Below are 26,579 nucleotides of genomic sequence, written 5' to 3'. Positions count from 1 at the left end.
CAATTTTGTGGCAGAATTGACAGACTGCCTAAATAAAAATGGAAATCAGTTCCACATGGCAGCTAGGAGCCAATAAGAAGTGAATGATAAGAGCAGGAGACAGCAAAAGAAAGAAGATCCTGAGCTAAGAACTGGAAGAAATGGCACAGGGAAATGGACAATACTGCTCACCTATCAAACTGGAGAGTTCTGCTTATTTGCAGTACATAGGCAGCATACACAGTGTATCCTGCCATCCTTAAAAATAAAGCCAAGTGGCTGGTGCCCTGGATCAGCACTCTTTTTGTAATTAGTTTTGTGGTGAGAAGATAATTTTCTGAGGCTGCACAAGCCCACCTCGTCTGAGCCCTTGCTGATGCACAGAAATGAGGTGACCAGTCCAGGTGGAGCTGGGCTGAGCTGTCCCTCCCCCAGCTGGCCAGGCTGCTGAGCTGTGCTGGTGATAGCAGACTGAGCACTTCAAAACTTTCCAGCTCTCAAATCATCTCCTTCTCAAATTTCACTACTTCGCCCTGGCTCACTGCAGCTGGAGCTGTTCTGACTGTACAGTAGGGCTGGATTTTTCCATTACATGTCTCATGGTAATCCATAATGCAGAATTTTCGAATTGGACTATTGAGATGCTAAATTGATGGAATGACAATACTTTTTCTTGTGAAATGCTGCAGAGAAAGGAACCTAGATTTCACTAGCTTCTTTTATGCTCAATTTTCTATGTCAATAATTTGTAGAGAAGGAGTCAGGTTCTCTGCAGTCATCTGGGTCTTGAGGTTACTCCTGACACTGGTCAAGTCATCCTGCAATACTCTCAGAAGATGTTTTCTCCCAGGTTATCACAACTCCTGACATTGGCCAAATCCCCCTGGGATACTTTCAGGAATGTTTTATTCCATGTTATCCCAGGGCCATAGGAAATAGGAGCTGCTGATAACCCTGTGGCTCATGGCACTTCCCAGGGGATGGTCTGAATTCTGCCTGGTCAGTGGTTGCAAAGCACAAAAAAGATCGAAAAAGATGGTAGTTAGGGAATAAAATTAAGAGAGCCTTGGCCACAAGGAGCCACTCTGATCAACCAGTCTCACCACTTGCTTAATGGAAGACTTACTGAGGAGGAAATATATTTATGAAGATCAGAGCCCCTCTTTGAGTTGCTTTGGAAATTTGGCCTTGCACAAATGTCAAGTAAAGTAAATATTTTAACTGTCCCACAAAAGAAAATTAAGTTGAACATGGTTTGAAAGTAAAATCCTTTAATTAATTTCTCATCTATGTTCATGTAACATTTTAAAGCAAGAATGAAATGTTAAACTTCAAAGATACTTGAAAGACTAGAGTGTAAGATAGCCTTTTTCCTTTTGTTTTCTTCCAAAGACAAAATCTTTGCAGAATCAACATGACTTTAATATTGATTCATACTTTTCTTAAGCTATATTTAATTACATCCAGGTAACATTTTTTCAGATAAACTCAAACTTGCCTGAATCTATTGATGGACAAAATTAACCACACATCTGGGGCTGGCATCTCTACTTAGCAAGAGAAAGAATCTACCACTGTTTCTCCCAAGGTTTGGTGTTATACACTTGAATTATTGCCAGTCATATCAGTGAAGCTGTCTGTGTAGTAAGGTATTTGTAAATGCTCAGACAAGTGATAGAATCCAGCCCCAGCTCATTACCATGGCTATAGTGAAATGGTAATGGTGGAATAAATTGCCTGGTATAATTATGTGTATGCCAGATGCTCTTAATCATTCTACTTCAAGCCTCCTTTGCTAATTGCAATTTTGAGCCTTTTCTGAATCTAAAGGAATTGGTAAACATGAGTAATTAAAAAGAAATTAAATAGATTTTAGAAGTGAATTACTGCAGTTCCTGCAACACTAATATAATTAGCACCTCTAAAATCAGTCTGAGCTGCAAGATGTGCTTTATATGGCACAGAAGATGTTTCATTTATGGTTTGCACTAAAGTCATTGTCACTGTGTTAGTGTGGTTAAACATCTCAATACAACCATGCCAGGCTAGTAAGGAGAAACTTATTCTCTCAGCTGATTTATTAAAATAGGAACAGAAAGCCATATCTCATCTGGTGTAAATCACAATATTTCCACTGACTGTTAGATGCTGAACTTGCACCAGCTGAGCCTGTGGCACATCCTCCATTTGGATTCCTGAAAGCAAAGGTATCCCTACCCACAGTAAATGAATTTTTGGCTCTCTAGCTAGAACTCCTCCTTAAAATGAGACAAAGTTCCTGTAGTGAAAGCAGAAGATACCCTATTATCAGTCAATATTTTTTTTTAATTGTGTTTATATTGAAATACTTCTTTTCTCCGTTTTCGATACTCAAAGGACATAAAGAACAAAAACAGATTACCACAAAGAAAACAAATTTCTGATCAAAAGTTTTCCTCAGAGCCTCAAAAATACCTGTGCTTTGTCAGGACTTTGTGATATATCATAAAAGATCCATTTATCTGGGAGAAGGAAGGTTTTACCAGCAGAGGAAGGTGGGTAAGAATGGCACATCTGTTGCAGGAGTCACCCAGGAAATCTCTAGTCTGATTTACCAGTCAGATGTGATTTTGGCTATCTGTGCCTTGAAATTCACCAAGAATGAGCCTAAAATCACCTGCCTGTGCAGCTTGCTCTAGCATTGTAGCACCCTCCTGATGAAAGGTTTTTCCCTGAACCTCCAAAATGGCAACTTGTGGGGATTTTCCCCTGCTATATTGTCAGCTTCTACTTGATCTACCTTTGTAATTCCAGCTTCAGAAACTTGCACATCTTTTCTTTGAACTCCATGGTTTTCTGTCGTCCCAGTCAAATTTCTCAAGATCGCTCCAGACCAAAGTGAAGCATCAAGAGATAAGATTCCTTCTCTGTGTATCTTGTGCAAGGCACCTCCTTTATTTGGCCCTAATAAATTCTTTATTTGCACTCAATTCTCTTATCCCAAGGGTATTTCCTACAGACTGGGGTGGAAGAAACACTATTTGTGTAATTAAATACAGATTTATTGGAAGCTAGGGCACGCAGCTGGTTTGCAGGAACACAGACCCCTGGGCACTCGGGGTACCTTGGCTGCTGCCTGCCTCTGGGCTGTGCCACCAGACTGGTGGGGATTTGTCTCCTTTCACCAGGCTGCAAGTTGAAAAGTGGAAAGTTGCTCCAGCCATCTGTGTGTTCAGAAGTATAGAGAAAATGTGAAGGAAAGGTTTTCTGATGAGATGCTTGTCTGCCTCCTCACAAACACAGTGCACCAGATCTTCTGCTGTTCCTGAGTTGGCTTTCACTTCACTGAAGATATGGAGTTATTCCAGCTGACAGCAGGACCTGAGCAACAGCACTTTAATGGTTTTTGCCTTATTTAACTATTAACATTTGTTACAGGATCATTCATTAGATGAGGCATAAAGTACAAGTATTTTTATTAGGTTTTCATCTCTCCTCTCCCATTAGGGAAAGGTTCCACTCTCAAATTAATGTTAGAAGGACTTTAAAGTCTAAGCTCTCCCTAATCTTTATGGTTTCATTCGAGTTCCTAATACATCGTTTGGTTTATCCTGTGAGCTGGGAGCTATATATTTGAGGGACTTAGTCCAAAGATACAGTATAAGCAGATAGTTTGGTTAAGCTGATTTTTGCAGTTTGAGTGGGTCTAAAGCCCATCATGCCCAGGATTATATTTATACTTGTGGTTAAATTTGACAGAATTTGAGCATTCTTTGTGTATTGCAGTGTACAGCTAGGAAAGTAGAAGGCAGCAAGGTTAGTAGTTTATATGTAAAGTAGAGCTTGAAGGAGCACGTAGACAATTTACATTTTCATTCTTTTGTACATCACTCAGGGAGAAAGTAAATATTTTGGCAGCCTAGATCATGTGATAGCAGAATAAGAGACTTCATTAATTCAGATATTTCAGATTCAGCAACTGCAGAAAGGAGGGATTATGAGTGCCCAATTTGAGCCAGATGGAAAAAACTAAATCTAGACCAAGGTCAGGTATATCATAAATGAAGGAATGATATAAAATGCATTTAATTTCCTGAGAGCTGTGATAAAATTAAGATAAGAGCCCTGGGAAGGGAGTCTAATACACCACTCAGCCCTATCAAGCCTTACAGGTGTGTCATAGCTGATTTAAAAGGATGATTCCTTAAAAAAAAACAACCTGCAGAATGTTCTATTTTTGTTCTTTTAAGAGTTATTGTCTTTCCGAGTAGTGCCATTCACAGAATGGAATGATATTTTTGTGCAATATTGTTTAGTGAAAACACGGGTGCTCTTTGTCAGTGACTAGGGGCTAGACCAGCCTTTCACTCCTGCAGCCAGCTCACAGCTCTCTGAAAAGCTTCAGCATTTGCCCTTCCCAGCACAGGCTTGCTCATGGTGGAAAAGGCTGCTCCTTTGCAAAGCAAAGCCCTGGAGGAGTCCTGCATCACTGAGGCTGGGAAGCATTTCCTTAAGCTTAATTTATTTTGCAGAGGCCCAAAAAGGAGGGAGCAGCACTAGCTAGGGGAGAAAGAGACTGTGGGAACATCACTGCTCTACACTGCTGTCTCCTCAGCAGTTATTCTAAAACCAGCCTTGGTTCCAGAGGGTGAAAACTTCCCATCTTCCTCTACCTTTTTCCTTCTCTCTTCAGTCCGTGCCTTCAATAATTTTATTTGCATGCACGTGGGAATATGTGAGTGCACATACATTCATGTGTATAGCACACATTTTTATACAGGGGTGTGTGTACATTTTGATTTGAACTGAAATCATGTTGCTGCTTATCCCTCACAGACTAAGGACACTGTTCTAAATTGTAAATTTTCATATATACTCCTGCTTGAAAATCACACCCAACGTTTTCTCATTAGACCAGATCTAGGCTACAGGGAGAAGGAATTTACATTGCCCCCTAGCCCGAACCTATTTTTAATCTTGACATTGCAAAGGTTGGAAGCATCTGTGAAAGATTCTCTCTGTGTTCTGCCCACTTCTTTGTTCACTCAGGTAACAAAAATCCTCTGACCTCATCCAGAGACCAGGCTGTAACAGCTGGCTCTGCAGCTCAAGTAGCAGCAGTCAGGAGCACTGAAAGCAGCCAGCAATGAAAGGGGAGCATGGCAAAATACCTGCAGGCCACTGAACATTTCCCAGCAATTCAGCAATGGCCAGCTGTGAGTGCCAATTAGAGACATTTCCTTACTGGCCTGCTGTTAGAAGGGAAGGGAAATGGGGCTGTTTACCTTTGTTGCCTTCAGTTCTGCTTGCAAAGGAGTGGCTGCTGCTCCTGGCTTTGCCAAGTGTGTTGCACGTCTGATGCTGTAGCCAGAGCACAGCTCCAGCTGAGAGGGTACAGCAGGGCAGGGGAGCAATGAGGGCTCAGCAGTGCACTGAAAATGCAGCTGGACTCATAAAAAAATCTGTCTCACTGTGAAATTAAGTTGTGCAGAGTCTCTGTCCATATCAAAGTCAGATTAAATTTATGTTTAAACAGGAAAGAAATCAAAGGTGCTTTCAGAGCACCAAGTTTGGGATTAATCCACGGTAGCCAGCACTGCACAGACAAAATCCATGAGCCTGTTTCCCCTCAGAGATCCAGGTGGTGCACACAGCAGCTCGAGGTCATAACTTCCTCTGATGTTTGCATGTTATTCCCAAGGGTTGGTGAGCATTCCTTTACCCTGGAAACCTGTAAATGATGGCTCTGGTGTGTTCATACAGCTGTAGGGCCTAATGCCTGTACAGCTACCACGTGTCAAGAAATTTTCCATAAAAATAGTAGAAAACCAAGATTATTACTTTCTGTAACCCTCAGCCTAAGCAGGCCTTGTGCTGGATTAAACCCCACCTCTCTTCCAAATACCTCTGTGTTACCTGCTTGTTCCTGGTGTGCTGCTCTCCTGATAATCAGCTCCTAGTTGCAATTGTGTGCCACATTTCTCTGAAGCCAACACTTTGCTTCATTTATTTGGGATTTTATTGCTCAGCGTGAAAAGATGTCATTAGGATAAAAGAAACATGAATTGATTGTTGTAGCCTGTACCAGCAGCTTGTTTTGGCTTGACACCAGGGTTTAAATGGAACATACAACTGCAAACCTGAGGAAGCAAGGCACAGGTTTGAATACTCACAGCACAGGGGCACTGAGGTGTTTCTGCAGGAAGGGCAATGTGCTGCCCAGGAGCTGTGTCCAGCTGGGCAGGCATTGTTAGCATCAATCAGCAGAGCCAGCAGTGGTGTGCAGCTGGGTGTGTAGAAGAAGCCCCTCTGGTGATGGAGAACCTCAGACTGGAAGTCTGGACTGCAATGTGGCTGAAATTACTTTCTCAGGATAAGGCTGGAGACTTGCACTGCAGGGGAGGAATTACCAAGACACCTTAGTCATCTCTAAGGAGGAGTTACACAAGTATGGAGTCCCCAGTGGTTTTGTAATAAAACAACCCAACAAGCTCATCTTCCTTTGGTGGATCCCCAGTCACAAGAGTGAAGAATTTGCTGTTTGCTACAGCTGAGCACAGAACAACCTGCACCTCTGAGCAGTGCCACAGTATTGCAGAAAGGAGGGACAACATTCAGCTCCATGCTGCATGCTGCCTGTTTGGAAAGCAGGTTTTCAGTTGTGCCACGTGGTAAATGAACCCTGGGATGGCCCAGGACCTTGTAGGTGAGTTTTACCCTGCTCTGGGAGAAGAGGAGGGGCTGCAGCACTCACCCAGGCTGGCACAGTGCTCTGGCAACATGGCAAACAAAAGCAGCTCCACAGAGACATTATGCAACCTGCTTCAAGATGGGTTAGAAATAGGAGCTGCAAATGTCAAACCAGGGGTTAATCACGAGAAACATGCAAAGGGAAGAGATATTCACACAGCAGCAGTGCTGAGAAAGCCCTACTGAGCACCCTGTTTAAACCCTAATGAGCCCACCAGAGTTTCAAATTGATAATCTGAGTAATAAAAGTTCTTGTAGCCAAAACACGGAGCAGATACAAGGAGGGAGGGCATTAGCCAGGCTGCTGTAGCCAGAGCCTGGGAGCACTGCTGCACCCTGAGGGCCCAGGGACCAAAGGTTTGTAGTGATCTGCTGGTCACAGCGGGATGCTTTGCTAGATCAGAGCCTCAAAGAACAGATGGGATTTATCCATGCAAAAGCATGCACCTGCCTCTCTGTGAGGCCTAATTTAAAACAAGAGAGGAAGAGATGTGCATGCAGCATGGCTCATCTGACCTATCTAAATGTTTTATTTCCAGAAAAAGTTTTGCATAGGGAATTCTGGGACAGGATCATCTTCTCTCTTCTCCCTTTCTATGGGTGTTTCACAAATCTTTTCTCTATTACCCTGGGCCTTCAGGTGCTCAAATGGGCAGTACCTGTGTCAAGGAGCTCTGCTGGGCTCCAGGTGAGCCCTGGGTGGAGCCAGACATGGCCAGAAATACAAATGGGAGAACAGAGGAGCCTTTTGGGGTGAAACCCCAGTTCAGCAGGTCACCAGGACACCAGCACTGCCAGCATGTTGGGCTTGGGTGGTGTCCCCTCTGTGACTCCAGCCCAAAGGCTTGGCATTGATTTTTAAAGTATTTGAAAGCCCCGAAAGTTTCTCTGCACCTTGCTGCTAATGAGATTTCAATGTAAAATAAAAGGAACATTGTCTAACCCAGATTAAACTTGCTCCTGAGTTATTTTTAGCTCGCCTAAACTCTTTCAACCCCTTTGGTAAAGCTCATCAAAATTCATCTCTACTAAAAGGATGTAACTTCAAAGAAGGCATATGCATTAAATGTCAACATGCTTTACTCATTATAAATTACAGTATCATTAAATCTAACATGAGTTAAATGGGAAAGATTTAATTTCACTATCTTTAAAATGAAGGCATTTTAGCATGGGAATAAAATTTTCTTTTAAAAATGTTTTTAAAGTAAAAGGGGGCACAGAAGGTTTATTTTACGTGTTATCATATTTGTACATAAAAACAAAAGCAAGAATGCAACACTCCATTGTTCTGAGGAAGATGTGGCAATAGTAGCTTACTTCTGCTCATTTTACAACCCTCTTTTTGGATACACTTCTAATTTAAACTGTGGAAACTGAAAACGTTCCTTTAAAACTGGTTGTCATGGTTATAAAATCCCGAAAGAAATTATGTGCGTCTGCATCTGCTGAGGGAAACATTTATGGCATGATTTAGCAGGGGGGGGGCAAGCAACCACCCACCACAACCCATTTTCAGACTCACTTATTACATTACTCGAATTAATTTATCACCCTCCCCAAAAAGCCACGGGAAGGATTCTCACACGTTTTTCACTGCATGCAGTTCATTAGCAAATATCATATGGTGAGGGGTTAGTTCTGTCAAGTTCTAACAGGTTGGGGGGGTTTTGTTTGTTTGTTTTCTTTAGTTGTCTTTGTTTCAAGCAAGCTTATCTAGAAATACAGAGTGTGCTAGACTGCCAGCATACAGTTGGTGTCACAATTGATGTCTTGGATCTCTTCCATCATTTTTCCTTTCCCTGATGCAGCTAGAAACTCATCTGGCCAGAATAAAAAGCCAAGCTGAATGCTGCAGGTCAGATTGGCCTGGACAAAAATCTGCATTTCTTCATGGAGCTCAAAAGGAAAAGAAAGCTAAAGAAGTAAAAGAAAAAAGAAAGAGAGAGAAAAGGAAAGAATAAAGGGAAAGAAAAGAGAAATGGGAAATGAGAAAGGGAGATGGAGAGAGGAATCACCTTACTGAAGGAAAGTCTTCTGTGAAGCCACTGCACTTTCATATGCTCCCAGGACAAAGGACCGTGGTTTGGCACATTTCATTTTTCATTAAGAAAAGCTGACTGTATAGACAATTAAAAAAATTACACTGTGAAAGGCTGAGGTAGCATTTTTTAATCTTTAGGGTGAGTGATCTGTTGACTACAGGAAATCTGTGCCACTCCTGGCCCTGTTGCAAGATGTAAATAGCAGATAAAGATGATGAGGGCATTTTAGATAAACAATATATTTTGTGTTATTGGATTGTGAGCCTCAAATGGAATTCAGAGGGTCTCCTTATACCCATTGATCCAAGATTTTTCCAATTTAAAACATTCTGCTGGAGAAGGCAGTCCCAAGCATGAAGCAGAACCCTTGTGAGAAAGTTTGGAATATAACAACAGGCTGAAAGGCTGTGGATAGTCTCAGACTCCTTGAATTTCTCCCACCAGTGAAATCAGGGATTTCATTCTTCACTGTTCTGTTTCTGTGGACAATTATTTCTTGTGAATATTTTCCACAATCCTGATGGAAGCCCTTAATTTATGGCACTTGAATGGAAGAATATAAGAAATAGAGAAGAGGGAAAGCATCAGGGACAGAATTTGCTTCTCCAATCCTCTTGCCTTCTTCCTTAACATCTCAACAAACAAAACCTTGCCATTGTTTTTGAATCCTTTATGTGACTTCTGAATGTTCATGTGCTTCATGATCACAGATGTGGCTTTTCTCTTGTTACCTGCTAAGTGAGAGATGTGCTTTCCCATGTCTGCACTACCCAGCTCCTCACTCTGATGCTTCCTAGTGGCTGGAACGAACCTGAGAACAGGCAGGAGCAGAGCTGCATCCATCCAGCTCCCTGCAGCTGCTCCCACTGGTACCTCCTGCCTCACCTGCAGGGCACTGCCAGGCTGTGGAGTAGTGGAGCTGAGGTTTTTAAATGTTACAACACACACACATAAATAAATAAATAAATAAATATATATATATATATATATGAAAAACAGATAAATATGCCCAAGCTCTCCTCCCACATTGAATAGTGTCTGCTCTGCAGTCCCAGATCTCACACAGTGATGTGCTTTTCCTTGAGTAGTAGTGTCTATATTACTGATTTATAATCCTATAAGTAGATTGCAAGACAGATTAATCCCTCATTTCTGTCTGTCCATCTATATCTCATCTCAGTTCTTTTCTTTCCCATGATTTGTTTACCTAGCAGGAAATAAATGGATTCAATCTATTTCCTTACCCTGTCTTTTCTTACTTTTCTGCTAATTATTAGTAGACAGACTCAGCACCCTGTGGGAGGGTCACCCTCTGGCCTTTGGGTACCTTTGGAGCAGCAGTCTCACCTGCTCTCAGCTGGGATGGATCACACCCTTCTGTTCTCTCCGGGAGCTGATGACAGCCTGCTTCAGTGCAATCAGATTAATTTGGAAGTGTGTTACTTTCCTGGAGAAAATGTCGCAGGATTACAGAGGGGAGAGATGAAAGAGGTTCATTAAATTGGTCAGTCCATCTTCCTGCCAATCAGTGGCAGTTCCTGGCAGGGCACACTCCAGCTCTGCTCCAGCAATGTTTCCTAAGTGCTGGTGATGTGCTGCCAGCCCCTGTCCCTGATGGTGTTCACAGCCAGCACCTTCCCAGGTCAGGAGCACTCAGAGCTGCTCCCCCTGTGCCCTGCCCTGCTGCCTGATCACCCTTCCTCCTCAGATATTCCCCTCTGTGAGCACCACGAACTGCTCCTGCTAAACGAGGTGTTGAGCAGCACTAATCCTGGCAGCAGCACTTGTGAAGGAATCCTCCCTGGGGCAGCTTTGCAGTTCTTTGGGAAGGTCACCTCAATGCCTGTCCCACACACTGCCCACACACTTCCCACTCTCAGGCTTGCAGGACCAGCCTGCTCATGCTGAAAGTAATGATTTATTAACTTTCTTTAGTGCAACCAAGTGAGCAAGAGGCTTTACTCAGACAGACTTGGCTAGATAGAAATTATTGACCAGGAGAGGGTTTCAAGGTGGCTAGAAATAGAGCTGACACCAGTGGCATATCTCTCTTTATCCATTTCTGAGTTGTGCATTACAAAAATTCAGGTGGCTTTCAATGCCTGGTTCAATTTGTGCCCTGAACTGGGCAGCTGTTTTGTTTCTATGCAGACAGAGATTTTTCAGTGCTGAAGAACTTGCTTGGTCCATCTTCATTACTTCACTTAATCAGATTTGTAAGATGATCATTTTAGCCTCCTTCTCTGCCAAATAAAAGAAATCATAGAAACACAGAATGGTTTGGGCTGGAAGGGACCTTAAAGCTCATTCAGGTCCACCTCCTGCCATGGGCAGGGACAGCTCTCACCAGACCAGGCTGCTCCAAGCCCCATCCAGCCCAGCCAGTTTAACATCACTGCACACAAAGAGGAAAAGCTTCTGTAAGAAAGGTGCCTGTAAAGGGTGCACTGATGTGAGGAAGGAGCTGGACTGAACCAAACCTCTGTCTCTGCCCTGTGCTCCTGCCCTGTGTTGGCTTGTACATGTTGTTTATATCTGGGTCCTAAATCAGGAGTAGCATCAGCCGTGGAGAATACATCTCCATCCCGGTGTGTTGGATGATGCTCTCATAAAGGGAATGAGATGTGCATATATTAACTTGTTTCCCTGGCATCCACAGGCCTTGTTTAGGCAGAGGTTATGTGCACAGGCAAAGCAATCTGCAAAGCAAAATGGATGCTTTGTCTCCCCCAGGGCCTCAGCAATTTTGATGACTGATCCTGCATTTTGGAGAGCATCCTTACCACTTGCAGGGTACAATGCAAACCCTGTCTGGGGCTGGGAAGGAGTCTGGGACCTGGTGAGGACTCATCCCATGGATAATGATGGAAGCTGCCAGCTTGCTCAGGCACAGCTGCAGGACTACACCAATCAGAGCTGCCAGCCAGTAACAAATCAGCTCCTGCAAATAAATCCATTTTTGCTTCATACCCCATTCTGACAGTTCCCTTTCCAGCAAGGCTCCTAGGGCTGGGATGTACAGCCTTGACACTCTCCCAAATGCCCACTTGGAAGAAGCTGCTGTGCTGATGCTGCCAGCTCCCAACCTGGCAAAAGCCAGCCCCAATTACAAAAGACAAGCAGCAGAAGCAGTCCCTGACACTGTTTTTTCAGCAGTGGAAATTATGGCCTGTTCTACCAATGTTTGCCATAAAGGCTTTATCCTGTTCTCTCTCCTGTGCAGAGCCAGGGTCTCCTCACCCCAGCTGAGGATGCTGAGAGTAGGCTCAGAGAATAAAAAAAAAAAAAGTTCACCAATTCATATTTTACACCATAAATTGAAGAAGTTTTCTGCACCCGTCCCTACAGATGACAAAACCTATCTGTGGACTACTAGATGTGGATGCTTTATCCTCAAACTGAATTAATGCTGCTCTGTCTCTCACAGCTGTGATTACTCCACATCCAGACACCATTCCTGGCTGGGACAAAACCTGCAGGGTCTGGTCAAATCCACTTGCAAGGGAATAGAAAAAGCTCCACCAATTTCCACGGGCTTTGGTTTCTGCACTGAAGGAGCACCAAAGCAACAGTGGTTTCAAGAACATGTCAGCAATGTTGTCTGTGTTTATGTCCAAAAATCTCTTGTACCTTGGCACAGGCAGTTCTTTTGGGAATATCATTTGTAACCAAGCTGATGATGCATGAAGCAAAGGGAGCCATGTCTTAGAAATTATTTAAATTTCCAAGTGAAACACTTCTGCCTCTATCCACTGTCCTTCAAAATCTTCATTTTGTATCTGAAGTGTAATTTTTTTGATGTAAGATTACTCACTTGCAGCAAATAAAATGGAATATTTTATGAACAAAAGGCTATAAGAAAATACTTATTATCTACCTAGATAAAGGATTCCCTCTTCAGCCCGATTTGCTTGGGAGAGGGAATTAGATGCTACAGAAGTTTTATGGATGAGGTATCTGTGACCAGCTCATCTTGATTTATTTCCTATTGTCTTCAGGCTAATGAGGAGGAGGGTCAAGAACTGTTCTTATTGTCCTGTAGAGGAGCTCCATTCTAACAATAGATTTATGTATCTCCCTCATCCCCAAACCACCTAAAAATAAGATTATGTTTTGCTCATTAATCTCAACAAATTGTGTTCTGCTTTGGTCAGGAAAACAAGAGCTATCGCTTTTGTGGTGCTCAAGAAAAGTAAGGACACAAACACTCAAGGTCAATAAAATGCACTTTTTATTCTGTATCAATGAAAATATAGCCACATGTAAATAAAGACGTGTGGAAAAAAAAATCAACATTGATCCTCCCTGAAGAAGTACAGTTCATTGTGCTAAAACCCATTTTCCTTTGGGTTAGAAACAGTTGTCTGCCAATGCTTTAAAGTGACCCACGATTTTCCTTGTTGTTGAATTTTAGCAAACAGAAAAGTGCAACAAGAAGCTTGCTACAGATAAACCAGTTTCACCCAACCACACACGGCACCGTCCAACAGTGACAGGAGAGTCACAATTAACCAAAGAGCTCCCACACCTTCCTCCTGGGCTGTCACATGGTGGCCAAGGGAGCATCCTCTCTGTACAAAATCAAGTGTGATTTTCAGTAGAAAGATGCTCCTTCCTTGATGTAATTCCTGATTGCTTTGCAGGTTTTGGATATGGTAGCAGAGGTGTGTTCCTTTCATAGCTGTTCGGTTGCAAACGCTTTATTTTTAATTTTTTTTCTTTTCCCTAGGTTTTTATAAGCTTCCTGCTGTCAAAACACAGTTCTCAATTGCTTTTGTAGAAATAATCCTGAAAGGCAGAGGCATTTAAAATCCTCCCAAATCCTCAGTATATTAACAACAGCAAAAAAGATAGCTGGGCTGTTCAAAAATATTGTCAGGAGCATGAATGTCATTTGCATTGGCTAGTGTACAAAGAGCAGCAAGTAGTAACAAAAGAAACATCACCCGAGCAATAACCCTTTCCCCCAATTTCTTCCTTGCAAAAAAAAAAAAAGTTTTCTCAAAATACTTTTCCTCCCCACAGTCCAGTGTCTGTGAATCCCATACATTCAAAAGCCACAGTTACTCTGTAGATCGGGTTTTCCAACATGAGCTTTTAAAATCAGTTGTTTTGCCCAACTTCTCCACGAGGGTTGCACAAACACAGTTTTACCAGCTGGTGCTTTTTCAGCTAATGGGACACCTTGAAACTTGAAATCAAAAAGTAAGGACCTCAGGGTAAAAAAAAAAAAAAAAGAGGATTTAAAGCTCATTATGCTTTGAAAGTCTTGCTAATTTTAGTGGAAAGATTCCCACAAATCTGGGATTAGTCCCTGTTAGGTGCTCAAGGGTGGAGAGAGCACAAATGTGGCGTAGGGAGTGCTGGGCTGGTGATACAAGGGAAGAAAAAAAATTCACACTGGCATTTCAGCAGAAAAAGAAAAATAAATAGAAGGCAGGTTATGCTGAGGTTGGGTGCTCAGCACAGCCCCGTGGGTACCTTGTGAGGGCAGGCTGGATTTTTAGGTTCAGCCTCTCTGTGCAGGCTTGTACAGCAGCTCCTGCTCAGTTTAGTTTTCAGTTGTCATTTTGGGTGAGAGGGGGAAGCCTAAGGAAAAAAATCCTAGAAAAACAGTACAATGTTTTGACTGTAATGAGGTCCCCTGCGATGACAATTCATTAAAAAATAATATCCCCCTGCCAATAATTGTGATTATTCTGTGAGTATGCTCCTACCAGGATACTTCTGCAGCCATACTGCAAAGCTGAGGGTGCACAGACATGGGCAAGATCATTCCCACCCCTTGTCCCTCTTTCTTTCCAGTATAAATTCCCCAGATTTTTCTTCATTTGGGAGCCTAGGATGACTAGTTGCCTAAATGTGTGGGAACTCATAAGCATATCAAAGGGATGGGGGAGGCAGGGGAGGAAGCCTAAAACCCAAGCCAAAGCTCCTGTGTCCTTCATAGAGCCAGGAATTCAGCCTTCAAAGCCTGCTCTGGGGTGGGGGCTACACTGCATGGACCCCACCCAAGCTGCCCCTTCCTGCTCTGCTCTGCTCCAGGTGTGCATACAAACAGGACCCAAAAGTCGAGCACATCTGCCCACACCTGGATCAGCAATGCTCAGATGGAGGGCTGCATGGCAGGATTCAGTCTCACAGCACCTGGTGCTCAGCCTCTTGTCTTTGTCATCATCTCTCTCTGTGGTTGCAATAATAGCTTTATTTTTAGCTGTGCTTCTCCCCAGAGAGAGCTTGCACGGCTTATGTACATATCTGGCTTGTGCAAGGATATTCTAGACAGTCATGAATTTTGAGCAGTTACTTTGGATGGAAATTACTGACACTTCAGACACCAGGAATGTGTCTTCTGGATTCAAATACGTGTTAATTAGAAATTTGCCCTTTCCCTGATCGGTTCAGCTGATTTTCGTGGCAATTCACCTTGCTGTCCTAATCTTCAAATGCAGCCTCTACATTTCTGCATTCAGCATGCAACATTTAGTAGGGCCTGAAATCTTGGACCCATTTGTATTAGACAAGGGCCTGAAATTAAAATTCTAGTACCCACAGTTCTCAGTTTTGAGAAAGCTCAGCCCATGCTGGGACTCAGTGTCCTGGTCCCTCTGCAAGAACTGGATTAGACTTAAAGAAATTAATGGAAAGACTTCCACTGACCTTAGAGAGAATATTTACACAAGATGCTCAAAGCTTGAAAATATTTACCTCCAAAACAGAGAACACAATTTAGAAGATCTGCTGAGACCACTTCACTGAACCACTCAGTTGCTGGCTGGTATTTAAGCAGGACATTAAAAAATCAGCTCTTGCTACAATCCTTATTAGCATATTATTTCTTCTGAACACAAATAGCAAAACAGATCATTACCTCATTAAATCTGCTGATGCAACATCACTTAATCAATCTCCCCATTTCTACAATTTGCTAGCCTAATGATCTAGGCACGAAAACAAGGGAGGAAGGAAGGAGAGAGAAAGAGAAAAGATGTAAACAAACAAACAAGGAAGGAAAACACTGCATTTCATTGTGGAAAATATTCTACTTCATATTATGTAGCTTTCAAAACACAAAAATGAACTCAAGATACGCAGCTACACCTGCACATAAAAGCCCAGCCAAGTCTCTACACATAAGAACAGTCAATAGGCATGTAAGGTTTATGAAGCATATCATGTACTAATTCATGGGAGAATGGTTGGCAGTACTAATGGGATTTTGTTACATAAACTGTGCTGATAAGGCATTGGAGCTTTAAACAGTTAGCAAGAGTATTTTTATGGCTAGCATGTTTTCCAGACAAAATATGGTGAGCCTTTACCTCTGCTTGCAGCCCCACAAGCTGCAGCTTTTTTGGGGTGTCCCACATCCCTTACAGGGCTGCAAATCTCCTAAAGGGCAAATAATCAACAATCAGTGACAAGTAAGGGGGGGAACCAACCTGCTCTAGGAGAAATGCTGCAGCACCAGCTTTGGAGCATCTCTGAATCCCTGTGAAAGCAGGGGCAGGGAGAGGCTGACACTGAGGTCAGCTGTGAAATGTGCCCATGGAAGTGAAATAGTGCCAACTATTACATCTGAGAAAACCTGGTTTGTTGTGCATGTTTTCTGGGAAAGCTCATTAGCCAGTTCTATCCTCCACAGAAAAGAGCCTCAGCTGCCCTTCTCTGAGTGCAGGGATTTTTTGGGGACAGCTGAAAGGTACATTTACAGACCTGCTTTGCACTTCAACGCTAATGAGCTTTTCCACTGATACCCATAAATTCTCCTGCTCACATGTTTAGCATTCCTTTGGCATGCATTGCCAGATAAATCCTTTATTGTCTTTCTGGCAGTTTGCCCAATTCTCACCAGGCAGATTTTTAAAACCAAAATTCTGCCTTATTGCTGGCTACTGCCTCTCTCACCCGATACATTCAATTTACCACTTGATAGAAGTAGGCAGTTGGTGGCCCTCAGCCCTTCCTTTAAATGGGAAGGAGATGTGCCTGGGAATCTACAGACCATCAACAGGCAGCAGGAAGAGCTGGGAGGTGCCATTGCATCCTTGCACTCGTAATCCTTTCCTAAAAGTCCCATAGTGGGAGGACCCTGCAGAATGAAACTCCTTCTGAGATTGATTTCAGGAGAAGGATGTTCACACTGACCTACTGATGACCTCAACGGGATGAGCTCTGAGCATGCAGACTGCAATGGATTTGTTGGTATTCAAAAGCTGGGTATAAACTACTAGTTGAGGTGACATTTCAGCACTGTAATTTTTAAGGTACAACCTGACTGAGCTTGTTTGTAATGCCAGGACTCCTAATTATACCTAAAATAAAATTTAAAAAAGAAGCTGTTGCCAAATAGCATTTGATGATTCGAGTGAAGAAGGCAGTAATTAATCCTGCAGGGACAACAGAGGACTAATTAGAAGCAGAGCAGAAATTTTGTTTTCCTTTAGAAAAAAAGTTGCCTTTTTCCATGAGAGCTCAGATAAAACACCCAATTTACAAACTGAACTGTGACCTCACACTAATGGTCCTGGCAGCAGCCTTGGATGCAAGTGAGTTCCCTATGATTAGTCAGAAAGTGCCTTTTTTTCCCCCCTTTTTCTAGGAAATAAATGTGATGACAGAGAAAAGAGGTGGAACATGTCAGGAGATTCTACTGAAAACAAGTTCAGGACAGGAAAATGCCCACGTGTCTGGGCGTAGGACACGTGGAGAAGCTGAGCAGAGCCCTGGGTTTGCCTGAGGAAACAGAACTTTTACTATCACTACATGGCACTGGTTCAAATTGCTTCTGGGGCTGAAGTTCACCCAAAGTGTAACTGGAGTAGGAATGGTCACACACAAGGTAGAAACTGGTGTCTCACTTGAGTTCCCCTTCTCAAAGTGGCTCATTAAAACCCACAAACACCCCAATCCCTGCCATTCTGTGGAACAGTGTGCTGCTCAAGAGTGTACAAAAAGAGCCACAAATAAAATAAAATAAAAATGAAGGGTTTGTTTAATAAAATAATGCCCTGAGAATGGCAGAAGGCTTGCCCTGTTATTCCTGTTTAATTTGGAGACTTGTTGCTAAGCCACAGATTGGAAAGGATTTTGTGAGTAACCCTGTGAGCCATCACAGAGATCGAGGAGGTGACAGAATCTGGAACAATATCCAATAACCTTATCCAATAAGGTGTAAACCTTTGAATGTGCATAGGCAAGCAGGGAATAAGTCTGGGAATGGGGCTTGGGCAGACCCTAGGAATGTGCACAGACCCTTTAGACAAGCCCAGGCCTTTTCATCAATGGTGTCCACACACTGGCCGTGAGAGGAGCAGGCTGAATCCAGGGGATGAGAATCAGAGGGAAGAGAATCCAGGGGGATGAGAATCACCTCCAGATCCAGCCACTAATGAGAAACCTACACATTTCCTACAGCCTTGGAGTTGCACGTCTGCCAGGCCAGCACTGAAAACCAGCTCAAATGCTATTGATATTTTGATGGCATTTTCAGACACTGTAATCATCCTTCAACTGGGGAAGAGGCTGGAAGAGGGTGTGGGTGTTGTTGATGTATCCATATCAGCCCACTGCTTCCAGAATCTGCATAGTCACCGAGACATTATTCTCAGAGTTTGGCACCAAGTGTGGATTTTAGCTGATGCCCGATGAAATGCTTAATTTATTTATATGCTATAGTTTTAGAATATGCCAGATTTCTCTGCTGTCTGTTTGATGAGTATTGGCTCCCACAGCTATTATCTTAAAAATTGGCAACATGTTCCTCAACATGATATTTAAAATGAAAACCAGAAAAAAATAGGACACAACTAAGAACCTTCAAATTTTACCTCCTGTCTGTGCTATTAAAATCTACAGAATCATCAAATGATAAAACAGAACTTGAGAGTTTCTGGAAATCACTTGGTCCAACCCCCTCTGTTCATAGCAGGGCCAGCTGCAAATACAGAGTTCATACACTGATGCTGCATAATTTGGACACTATATGCCCCTTCCCAACAGGCTTTTGGGACACTGGAAGAGCTTTGGCTCTCCTGAAGCCCACATTTTCCCCTAACAGCATATATTTGAGTATCTTTTAATGGACTTGCCCTGCCCTACAGCTGACACCCCAGAAAAGTCTGCCAGCCTCATCCTGTCCTGGAGCAGGGAAGGCTGAGTCCAACCTAGTAAAAAATCCTTTTTATAGGGCTTTTAATTAAGGCTAATTGATGTATTCATGGCAGACAGCCAGACAGAGTTGGTGCACACCAGTAGTCTCAGATTGTGGGCCAAGCAAGCTTGCATCTCCAAGAAGAAAATAATGAAAAAATAACTTATCTGCCTTACAGAAGACAGATAAAAAGATTTGTGAGAATCCTGCCTCAGATTCCTGGTTCCACACTGGGGGGGCTGATTAACATAAGAAATAAATACAATTTATTCTGCATGGCCTGGTCAAGCCCTTTTTGAATGCTTCTGCCATTTGAGTGTACAAAATCAATATGTGCCTTCTTGTCCCACTGTGCACTACAAGGTCAATTTTCTGCCTGACTAAATGCACCCTCAGTAAGGATGATTTTAGTTTGTTTGTCATTTGTTAGATATCACAGCACTGATCTTTGCACAATATTCCTTATGTCAGTAAGAACATTCACTGCTTCTCTAGCAGAAGAAATGTGGACTTTTTGTCAATTTTAGCTCCATTCAGCACTTTGCTTTAAGACCGTATTTCATTTGGAAATGCACCATAGCATATTAAACCAAGTAAGATATGTAGAGATTGTGTTATCTGCTTGCACCAAAAAAAAATAAGGAAGAGTTACAAAAAACATTCCTAGATGTGGAAATCTAAATGGATCAAACCTTTTCTCCTATAGCCTATTAAGTGCAATACTAACAAAGCCCATTCAAACCATCCTCTGAAGGAAAATTGTATTTGAAAACATTAAAAAAAAAAAAACAAAAAAAACAGGTATCACTTTGACACCACCTCACTTAGGGAAAAAGTATTTATTTTAAGAAACAATCTGTCCAATTCTGACATCCAAAAAAGATAGGCTTGGGTTTTCTAAATGCTCAAAATCCAAGTAAAAAAGTGAAAATTTTTCATTATATTTCCCTCTATGTCCTCATTCCCAAATTTCATATTAAACCTTTGGCTTTTTTTATTCTCCCTTCCAGTTCAGGACATCTTTTGCCCCCAAAAGCCTCTAAGCTATTTCACAAGCACAACATCTGTTTTCTGACCCAGGCAATGATGACGTCTGTGGAACGGTCTCAGTTACTTCCAGAGCAACTGCTCTTGGCTTTGCAAAGAGTACAACATTATTTCTGCAGCTTCCAGTTCCTTTGAAACTGTTCTGGAATTCAAAATACATATTAAAGTCCGATTTGATGATCAGATTCAACCTTCACACCTGTGCACCAGGGATTCTCCATGTGGTGGTAAATGAAGACTGAACTTGAGCCTAGCAATAAGCCCAACCTTTGGTGCAGCATCAAGCCCCTCTAGCTGTGCTACTTCTGCAGAACAGGGAAAAGAAAAATGGACAGAGCTTAAGTCTGTCACTTCCAGAATCAGCTCTGCCCTAACCCCCATGCCCTGGCAAAGACAGGAAAAAAAGGATTTACAAATATAAATTCAGAAGAAATGAATCCTCACTACAATAATTTTTTCTTTCAGTAAATATCCTGAAGTGCTGTTCTCTTATATGCAACATTACACCAAAAAAAGCTATTAGAAGTAGTCTAGTTCATTTGCTTTGGAAAGTGTTTACTTTTCTGTACACATTTTCTGTACACGTTTTATTTCTATTCCAAAGTCCGGAAAGATAAAATCCACTCGTGTGCAGGTAAAATGCTTTGGACACACAAAGCACAGGGTAGGTGCTAAGGATGCTGTTCCCAGCATCTGGCAGGAACATCTGTACAGGTTTTGAGCTCTTACAGAAAAGGAAAGCATGCAGCCAAGAGCTCCCTCTGCATGGTGCATCACTGCTTGAGCACTGGCCTGGGTGGCAGTGACACCTTGGTGTCCTGATTGCACTTAATGACTACAGGTGGCTGCTTTCAGTCCAGCCTGCACTACAGGACTGGGCTCATGCTTTTTAACAGAGAAGGAAAGCCCCAGTCATTCACCACATCATGCACAATATGGGGGGACGGGAGACAAACCACTGACAACTCCATGAAACAACATGTAATGCTCCCAGCACGGATTTTGGAGGCAAAGTCCTTCAGAATTGCACCAGTCAGAGTCAACCCCACAAACTGGGCCTCCCCCAGCACACAGAGCCTGGGACAGCCCATCCACAGGCTGTGCTGACTGTGCCTGCAGGGCACCCAGCTCACCACTGCTTTGTACCAGCAAGGTACAGCTGGTTCCACTGAACTTGCAATGGACAGTGTTGGAATATCAGAGTCAAAGCAGCACTAGAAATAGACCTGGAGACACTGTATTTGTTTCACGAACTGGCATTTTACACTATTTAGCCACTACACTTTTGAACCACTCAAGCTGCACTTGAACTGTAATAGACATTCTGGGCCCGCCCAAATGATTTTCAAGGTCAGACTAATCCTGTTAACACATTCTCTCATTGTAAAGTGGCACAAAGTTACACCTGACTTGCAAGATAAACCTAAACAGAGATCCCTTTGCATGCCATGCAGTTCTACCTAGAATTAATATCAGTTATAAGAAAGAAAAGCAGTCTGTCCCAAAGGCAGAGGAATCCCATTAAGGCTAAAGCTTTCTAACAAAGCTAACACCCATTATCGTGCTGTGTCTTTTGCAGCATCACCTCATGGCAGGTTCATGCACTCCAGGAATTTTAAGAGAGTCTGGCCCCACTGAGCCCGTGTGACTCAGACACTCACCCTGGGCAGTGGCTGTGTGTCTGTCTTAACCAGCAGACCAAGTCAGGCAAGAACATTCAACACTTGAAATCTTGGCACTTAAACTGTACCCACAAGGTCTGTGCAGACTCCTGCAGCAACCCTGTAACTCCCTAACCCCATAACACCCCATTCTTTCAGAGTCCCACAGTAGGCTTTATCACAGGAATGGGAGGTCCTGTTGTTCTGCAGGTGCAGGTTGTTCTTGCAGTCCAAACCATGGCTGCAGAGTCATGGATTTGCACTTGTGTCAGCACAGCAGCTGCAAAATACAGATGAAAATTTTGACAGAGGCACCTGCACCTGCAGAGTACTAAAATGAGCAGGTGGCCTGATCACCAGGCTTTGAGAAGAGCTGTCCCTTACTGTGGCTTTTTGTTCTTCCCTTTTTTCTTTTTTTTTCCCTTTTTTTTCCTTTTTTTTTTTCTTTTGGAATCTCTGATTTCCTAAAGAAACTGGCAGAAACAGGATAGAAAAAGCTATCATTGCCCAAAAAGTCTCCATGAGTTGACACAACAGAAGCAATGACTTCTTTGGCTTTCTTATGAGCTTTTGGAGCTTTATGGGTTTGGATTTCACAGTTGAAGATATGTTCATCCTAAGATGTAGATTCTTAATTGCCACTACTGCAAATGATGGCTTGTTTGGGTTTTAGGGATTTTGTTAGTTTTTCAGGAAGTGATTTAGCTTAGTCTATTTTTCTAATGTTAAAAAATGGATCTAATACTGGTGTGTGTTTAGATTGCTCCCTAATTATAACCATGTATTTGATACACCTGATTGATAGTGATGCCTTGTGGTACATACATGTTTTACTCCAGGCACTTTTGAAAACACGGGATCTTGATACAAGAGGTCATTTAAGCCAGAAGCAGGGGGAATCCTTCTCTGAAGGAGCCACTGTGCTCTGCTGGGCTGGCCTCAAGCTACACCAGGTAACATCTCTGAAGCTGCAATGACAATTTTTGCTATGCATCTTGTGTAACTGGATTCAAACCAGTGTGAACTGAGAGGCAAAAACCCTCACCACACTCAGGGGCAGACCCAGGCAGAGTCCAAAAGCCCAGCTCCAAACAGGAGATCAAACAAGATCCAGTGCAAAGCCTGCCCTGCTGCAGCCCTGCAAAGCCAGCAGCTCCAGCCCGGGAGAGAAGGTCTGAGCATGGCCCAAGGCTGGAAGATGCCAAGGGAGTCAGCTGAGAGGAGGATCAGAGCCTCTGGCACAGACCTGAGGGACTCAGTACGTGTGGGACTGGGCTGTGTGGGCACTGCAAGCCTGCTCTATAAACGTGCCTCCTCCATGCACTGAAACCCTCCAGGAGCCCCAGGCACGAGCTGCACTCCATCCCCCAGAGCACCCATCACTCTCCCACCCACACATTATCATCCAAGCACCTTGCACTAAAGAGAATTACATCCTCACCAGTTATCTTCTCTCTTTCTAAAGGCAGCTGCAGACTGATAAATGTCCTCATGAAAGAGAGTGGAGGGGGATAAAGTGCAGCCTTTCAACTTCATGCTTTCAAACCTGCTCACGTGGTTCCCAAGGAGCTGAACTATGAGTGTTCCCTTCCTTGCTCAGACCTCGTGCAAAGTCTTTCTGCCAGGGGCAATAGGGGGGACAGTGGGAGAGCAACCTCAACCCCACAAAAATGGGACATGCTAATGAAGATACTGACAGAACCGGACACCACCACTGAGTGCTGCAAAGAGAATTTACATAATGTTACTCTAACAGTTCAGTAAAAATGGCATCAGTAAAAGGAGGCTTTCAAGAAAGAAGTTACCCCCAAACACTCAGGGAGTGCAACTGAGAGAGTTTCTGTTAGTTTCATTTTGTTACATAAATCACCATTATTCTTATTCTAATTCTTATTATTTCTTACTTATGATGTTAAAAGAGCAGGAGGATACTTGAAATAAAAGGCTGTGCATGCACAATACCCACACAAAGAAATTCCAGTGATCCACCCTAGCACCAGGCATGGTGCCCTTCCCTGCCCACTGAGCTGAGCCCTCCTTTCAGGAGGAGTAGGGGAATTCATCACCAAATATACAGTATATTGTCATGGAATGATACCAGGAAACAATACTAACAGGAGTCTGAACGTGTCCTTCACGTCATATTAATCTACTGTTTAACTCGGCAGAAAAGACAATGAGGAAATAAAAGCTCAATTCACCCAGCCTGAGATCAAAACTGACATGGCAATATTGGCAGGTTAGACCCTGATTCTTTAAATAGTACATTGCCTTTGTTAAACAAAAGTCATTCTTTTATTACATAATAGAGATTATAAATAAATGTAAAGTGTGCATGCAGTCAACTGCATATTATACAAGCAATATCTATGTTAATAATTGCTTTCTTTGGCAGGCCAGAATCCAGCTGGACATGCAATATTTACATATCAAAATCCTTGGTGTGTTCAAGTCATTTTGGATGCAAGTGAAAATATATATGTATATATATTTACCATATACACACACATATATATATATGTATAAAGGTATATATACACCTCTGCATATATACTGTATACATATATACACATAGGTATATGCTAAAAGTGGATTTCATCTTTTTCAGATTCAGGTGACGCAGGCCTTGAAACACTAAAAATATCCTGACAGGATATCTGGGGAGGGGACTGGGGTGATAAATGAGACTTGGGGGAAGAGAGCTGGGATACGTTCTTTTCAGACAATATTTTTAAAATTTCTGCCACCTGCTTCTCAAGGGCAGCCATCCTGCTGCTTAGCAGCTGGATATCTTCTTTGAGTTCGTGCTTGACTTCCTGCAGTGTGGTTTGTAAGGCCTGCTCAGGAATGGGGTAGAAAGGACACCTAGCATCCGCCTGGATGGGGCTGTGCTCCAGGGGGCTGCGAGTCTCACCAGCTTTATCCAAGCGAAGGTCACTTTTTGTTATTCCACTGTCACAAGAGTCTGTTTTCCTCAGCGGGTTTTTATTTACACCGTTCTCCGAGTCGTTGGACTTGGGGTCGTCGGAGAGCAGCCCCATGGACTCAGCCTTCGTGACGTTGTTCCAGTCCTCCTTCTTCTCCTCGTGGGTGCCCATGGTGTTCTTCAGCCTCAGCCAGCCCTTCCCGTTCCCGTTCTTCATCCGCATGGGGCTGTTCACCTTGAGGCATTTCTGGTCGCCGTTCGCGTTGGGCTTCAGCTCCATGGCGTCGCGGTTGTTCTGCTTCACGGCCTCGCTGGTTTTCATGTAGGCCAGGGTGGTCTGGATGGGCGTGATCTGGGACACGGTGACCACGCTGGTGCCCGTGATGGAGGCCCCGTTCTGCACGCTCCTGCTCTCCACCTGCAGCTGGTTCCGCTCGGGGTCGATGTGGCTCGAGCCTTGGTTGCGCATCTCCTTTTGCTGCTTGAATTTCTGGAAGAGTTTCCGCACGGGGTGGTCCACGGGGATGCTCAGCGTCACCTCGTTCTTCTGGCGCAGGCGCTCCTCTTCCTCCTTCTTGACATCGCTGATCTTCCTGAAGATGATCTGTGGGGGATAAATCCACAACAGAGTCAGGACCCAAAGGAGATCGCATGAAAATATTAATTTGAGATGGGTAAACAGTCTTGGGAACAGCCACTTCTCCCTTAATTCTTAATTCTGATCTTCCTTTCCATCTTAATTTTTTGTAGTGAATTCGAAGGGAGCTGATCAAGACATAGCAACCTCAAGGTACACCACTATAGATGGGGTACATACACACACACACACACACACACACACACACACATTTTCTTAACAGGATACATGAAATTGGGTTTCACCTTTTTTCTTGATATAAAAGATGCTACTACTTGAAGAACTAAAAATATCCCAACACCAACAGGAGGAAAGAAACTAAACACAGAGAAGAAAGAAGTTGACAAAGCACCCAAATACTGAGATGCCAACCTACCCATTACTCACACTCATACCTGCTCTGTCACTTTCTTTAGTACAGATCAAAAGGAAATAGTAATTCAGCAGGGACTTCACAGCTGCAAGACAAATTCAATGTACACACCCTTCCAGAGGCTGGAAAATCCCAACTTGCTCAATACTCTTTGGTTTTGCTGTTAGGATTAAGGGAATTTTTAGGAGTGTTGGAGGGTGCAATTAGGTTCCCCATGGGCCACACGTGTGGCTTCACATACTTTACAAGTGTTTACTGCAGAATTAGTATGTCTAATATGTGTAGGTGAACTAGGAGCACCACGGAGAAGCAGTGTAAGAGGGCTGTGTGTGGCTCTAAAACCCAGCAATATCCACCCTCACATCATGCCATGCCATTTAATGCTGAGTTATTTCGCCTGGCAGCATGTCTCAGGCTGCTCAGAAAAAGGAATTTGAGCCTCAAGCTGAGCAAAACTTTTTTGTTGATTTTCTGCATGTTACTCCTATGATTTTACTTTTTTAGCTTCCTCTGGTTTCTTGAATGTGGGACTGAGGCAGAGTGGGGAAACTGGCTCTCTGTTTGACAGCACTGTGAAAAGCAGCCTATGATTAAATACAAATATGGACTGCAAAGGGATAGCATGGTAAGAAAAGGAAAACAAAGCCCTTGAAATACACAGATAAAACCCTGTGTCAGTCAGCTGCAGGTTTTTGAAATATCAACTTGAGTATCCATATTTGAGTATCTATTTTCTTTCAAGTCTCACATCTTCAGAAGTCAGCAGAGAAGTGCCACGATGGCTACAGATCCTTCACTGCATGAATCTGAGATGAGCTGGACTTCAAAGCTTCATTAGAGAGCTTTCAAATGCAGTAGATATATCCTTGCCTGCTGCTGATAGATGCAGCTGCTTATAATAATTTGGTAAATTTGCTTATTAGAAGTTTAAAAAAATATAAACAAAACCAAGGGACAACCATGGAAGTTACTTTCATCTGACTCCTCTGACCTCGATGCAGTGACACATCCCCTCATCTGGAGGCTCCC

The 26,579-nt window shown here is 43.1% G+C and overlaps 1 protein-coding gene across 1 annotated transcript in view; it reads right to left on the bottom strand.

The window, feature by feature from the left end:
• Positions 1-12,967: 12,967 nt before the first annotated feature.
• The window catches only part of LOC148223455 (voltage-gated delayed rectifier potassium channel KCNH5-like), a 50,334-nt gene continuing 36,722 nt past the window's right edge, over positions 12,968-26,579 (bottom strand). Inside the window, exon 4 of the mRNA XM_088166610.1 lies at positions 12,968-25,144. Within this exon, the coding sequence (XP_088022736.1) occupies positions 24,197-25,144 (948 nt within the window). The 3' untranslated portion in view covers positions 12,968-24,196. The remainder of the gene's footprint in view (positions 25,145-26,579) is intronic.

This window comes from Sturnus vulgaris, chromosome 6, assembly GCF_052056855.1.
Source record: "Sturnus vulgaris isolate bStuVul1 chromosome 6, bStuVul1.hap1, whole genome shotgun sequence".
Taxonomy (NCBI): Eukaryota; Metazoa; Chordata; class Aves; order Passeriformes; family Sturnidae; genus Sturnus; species Sturnus vulgaris.
This window is presented reverse-complemented; position numbering and strand designations above follow the sequence as displayed.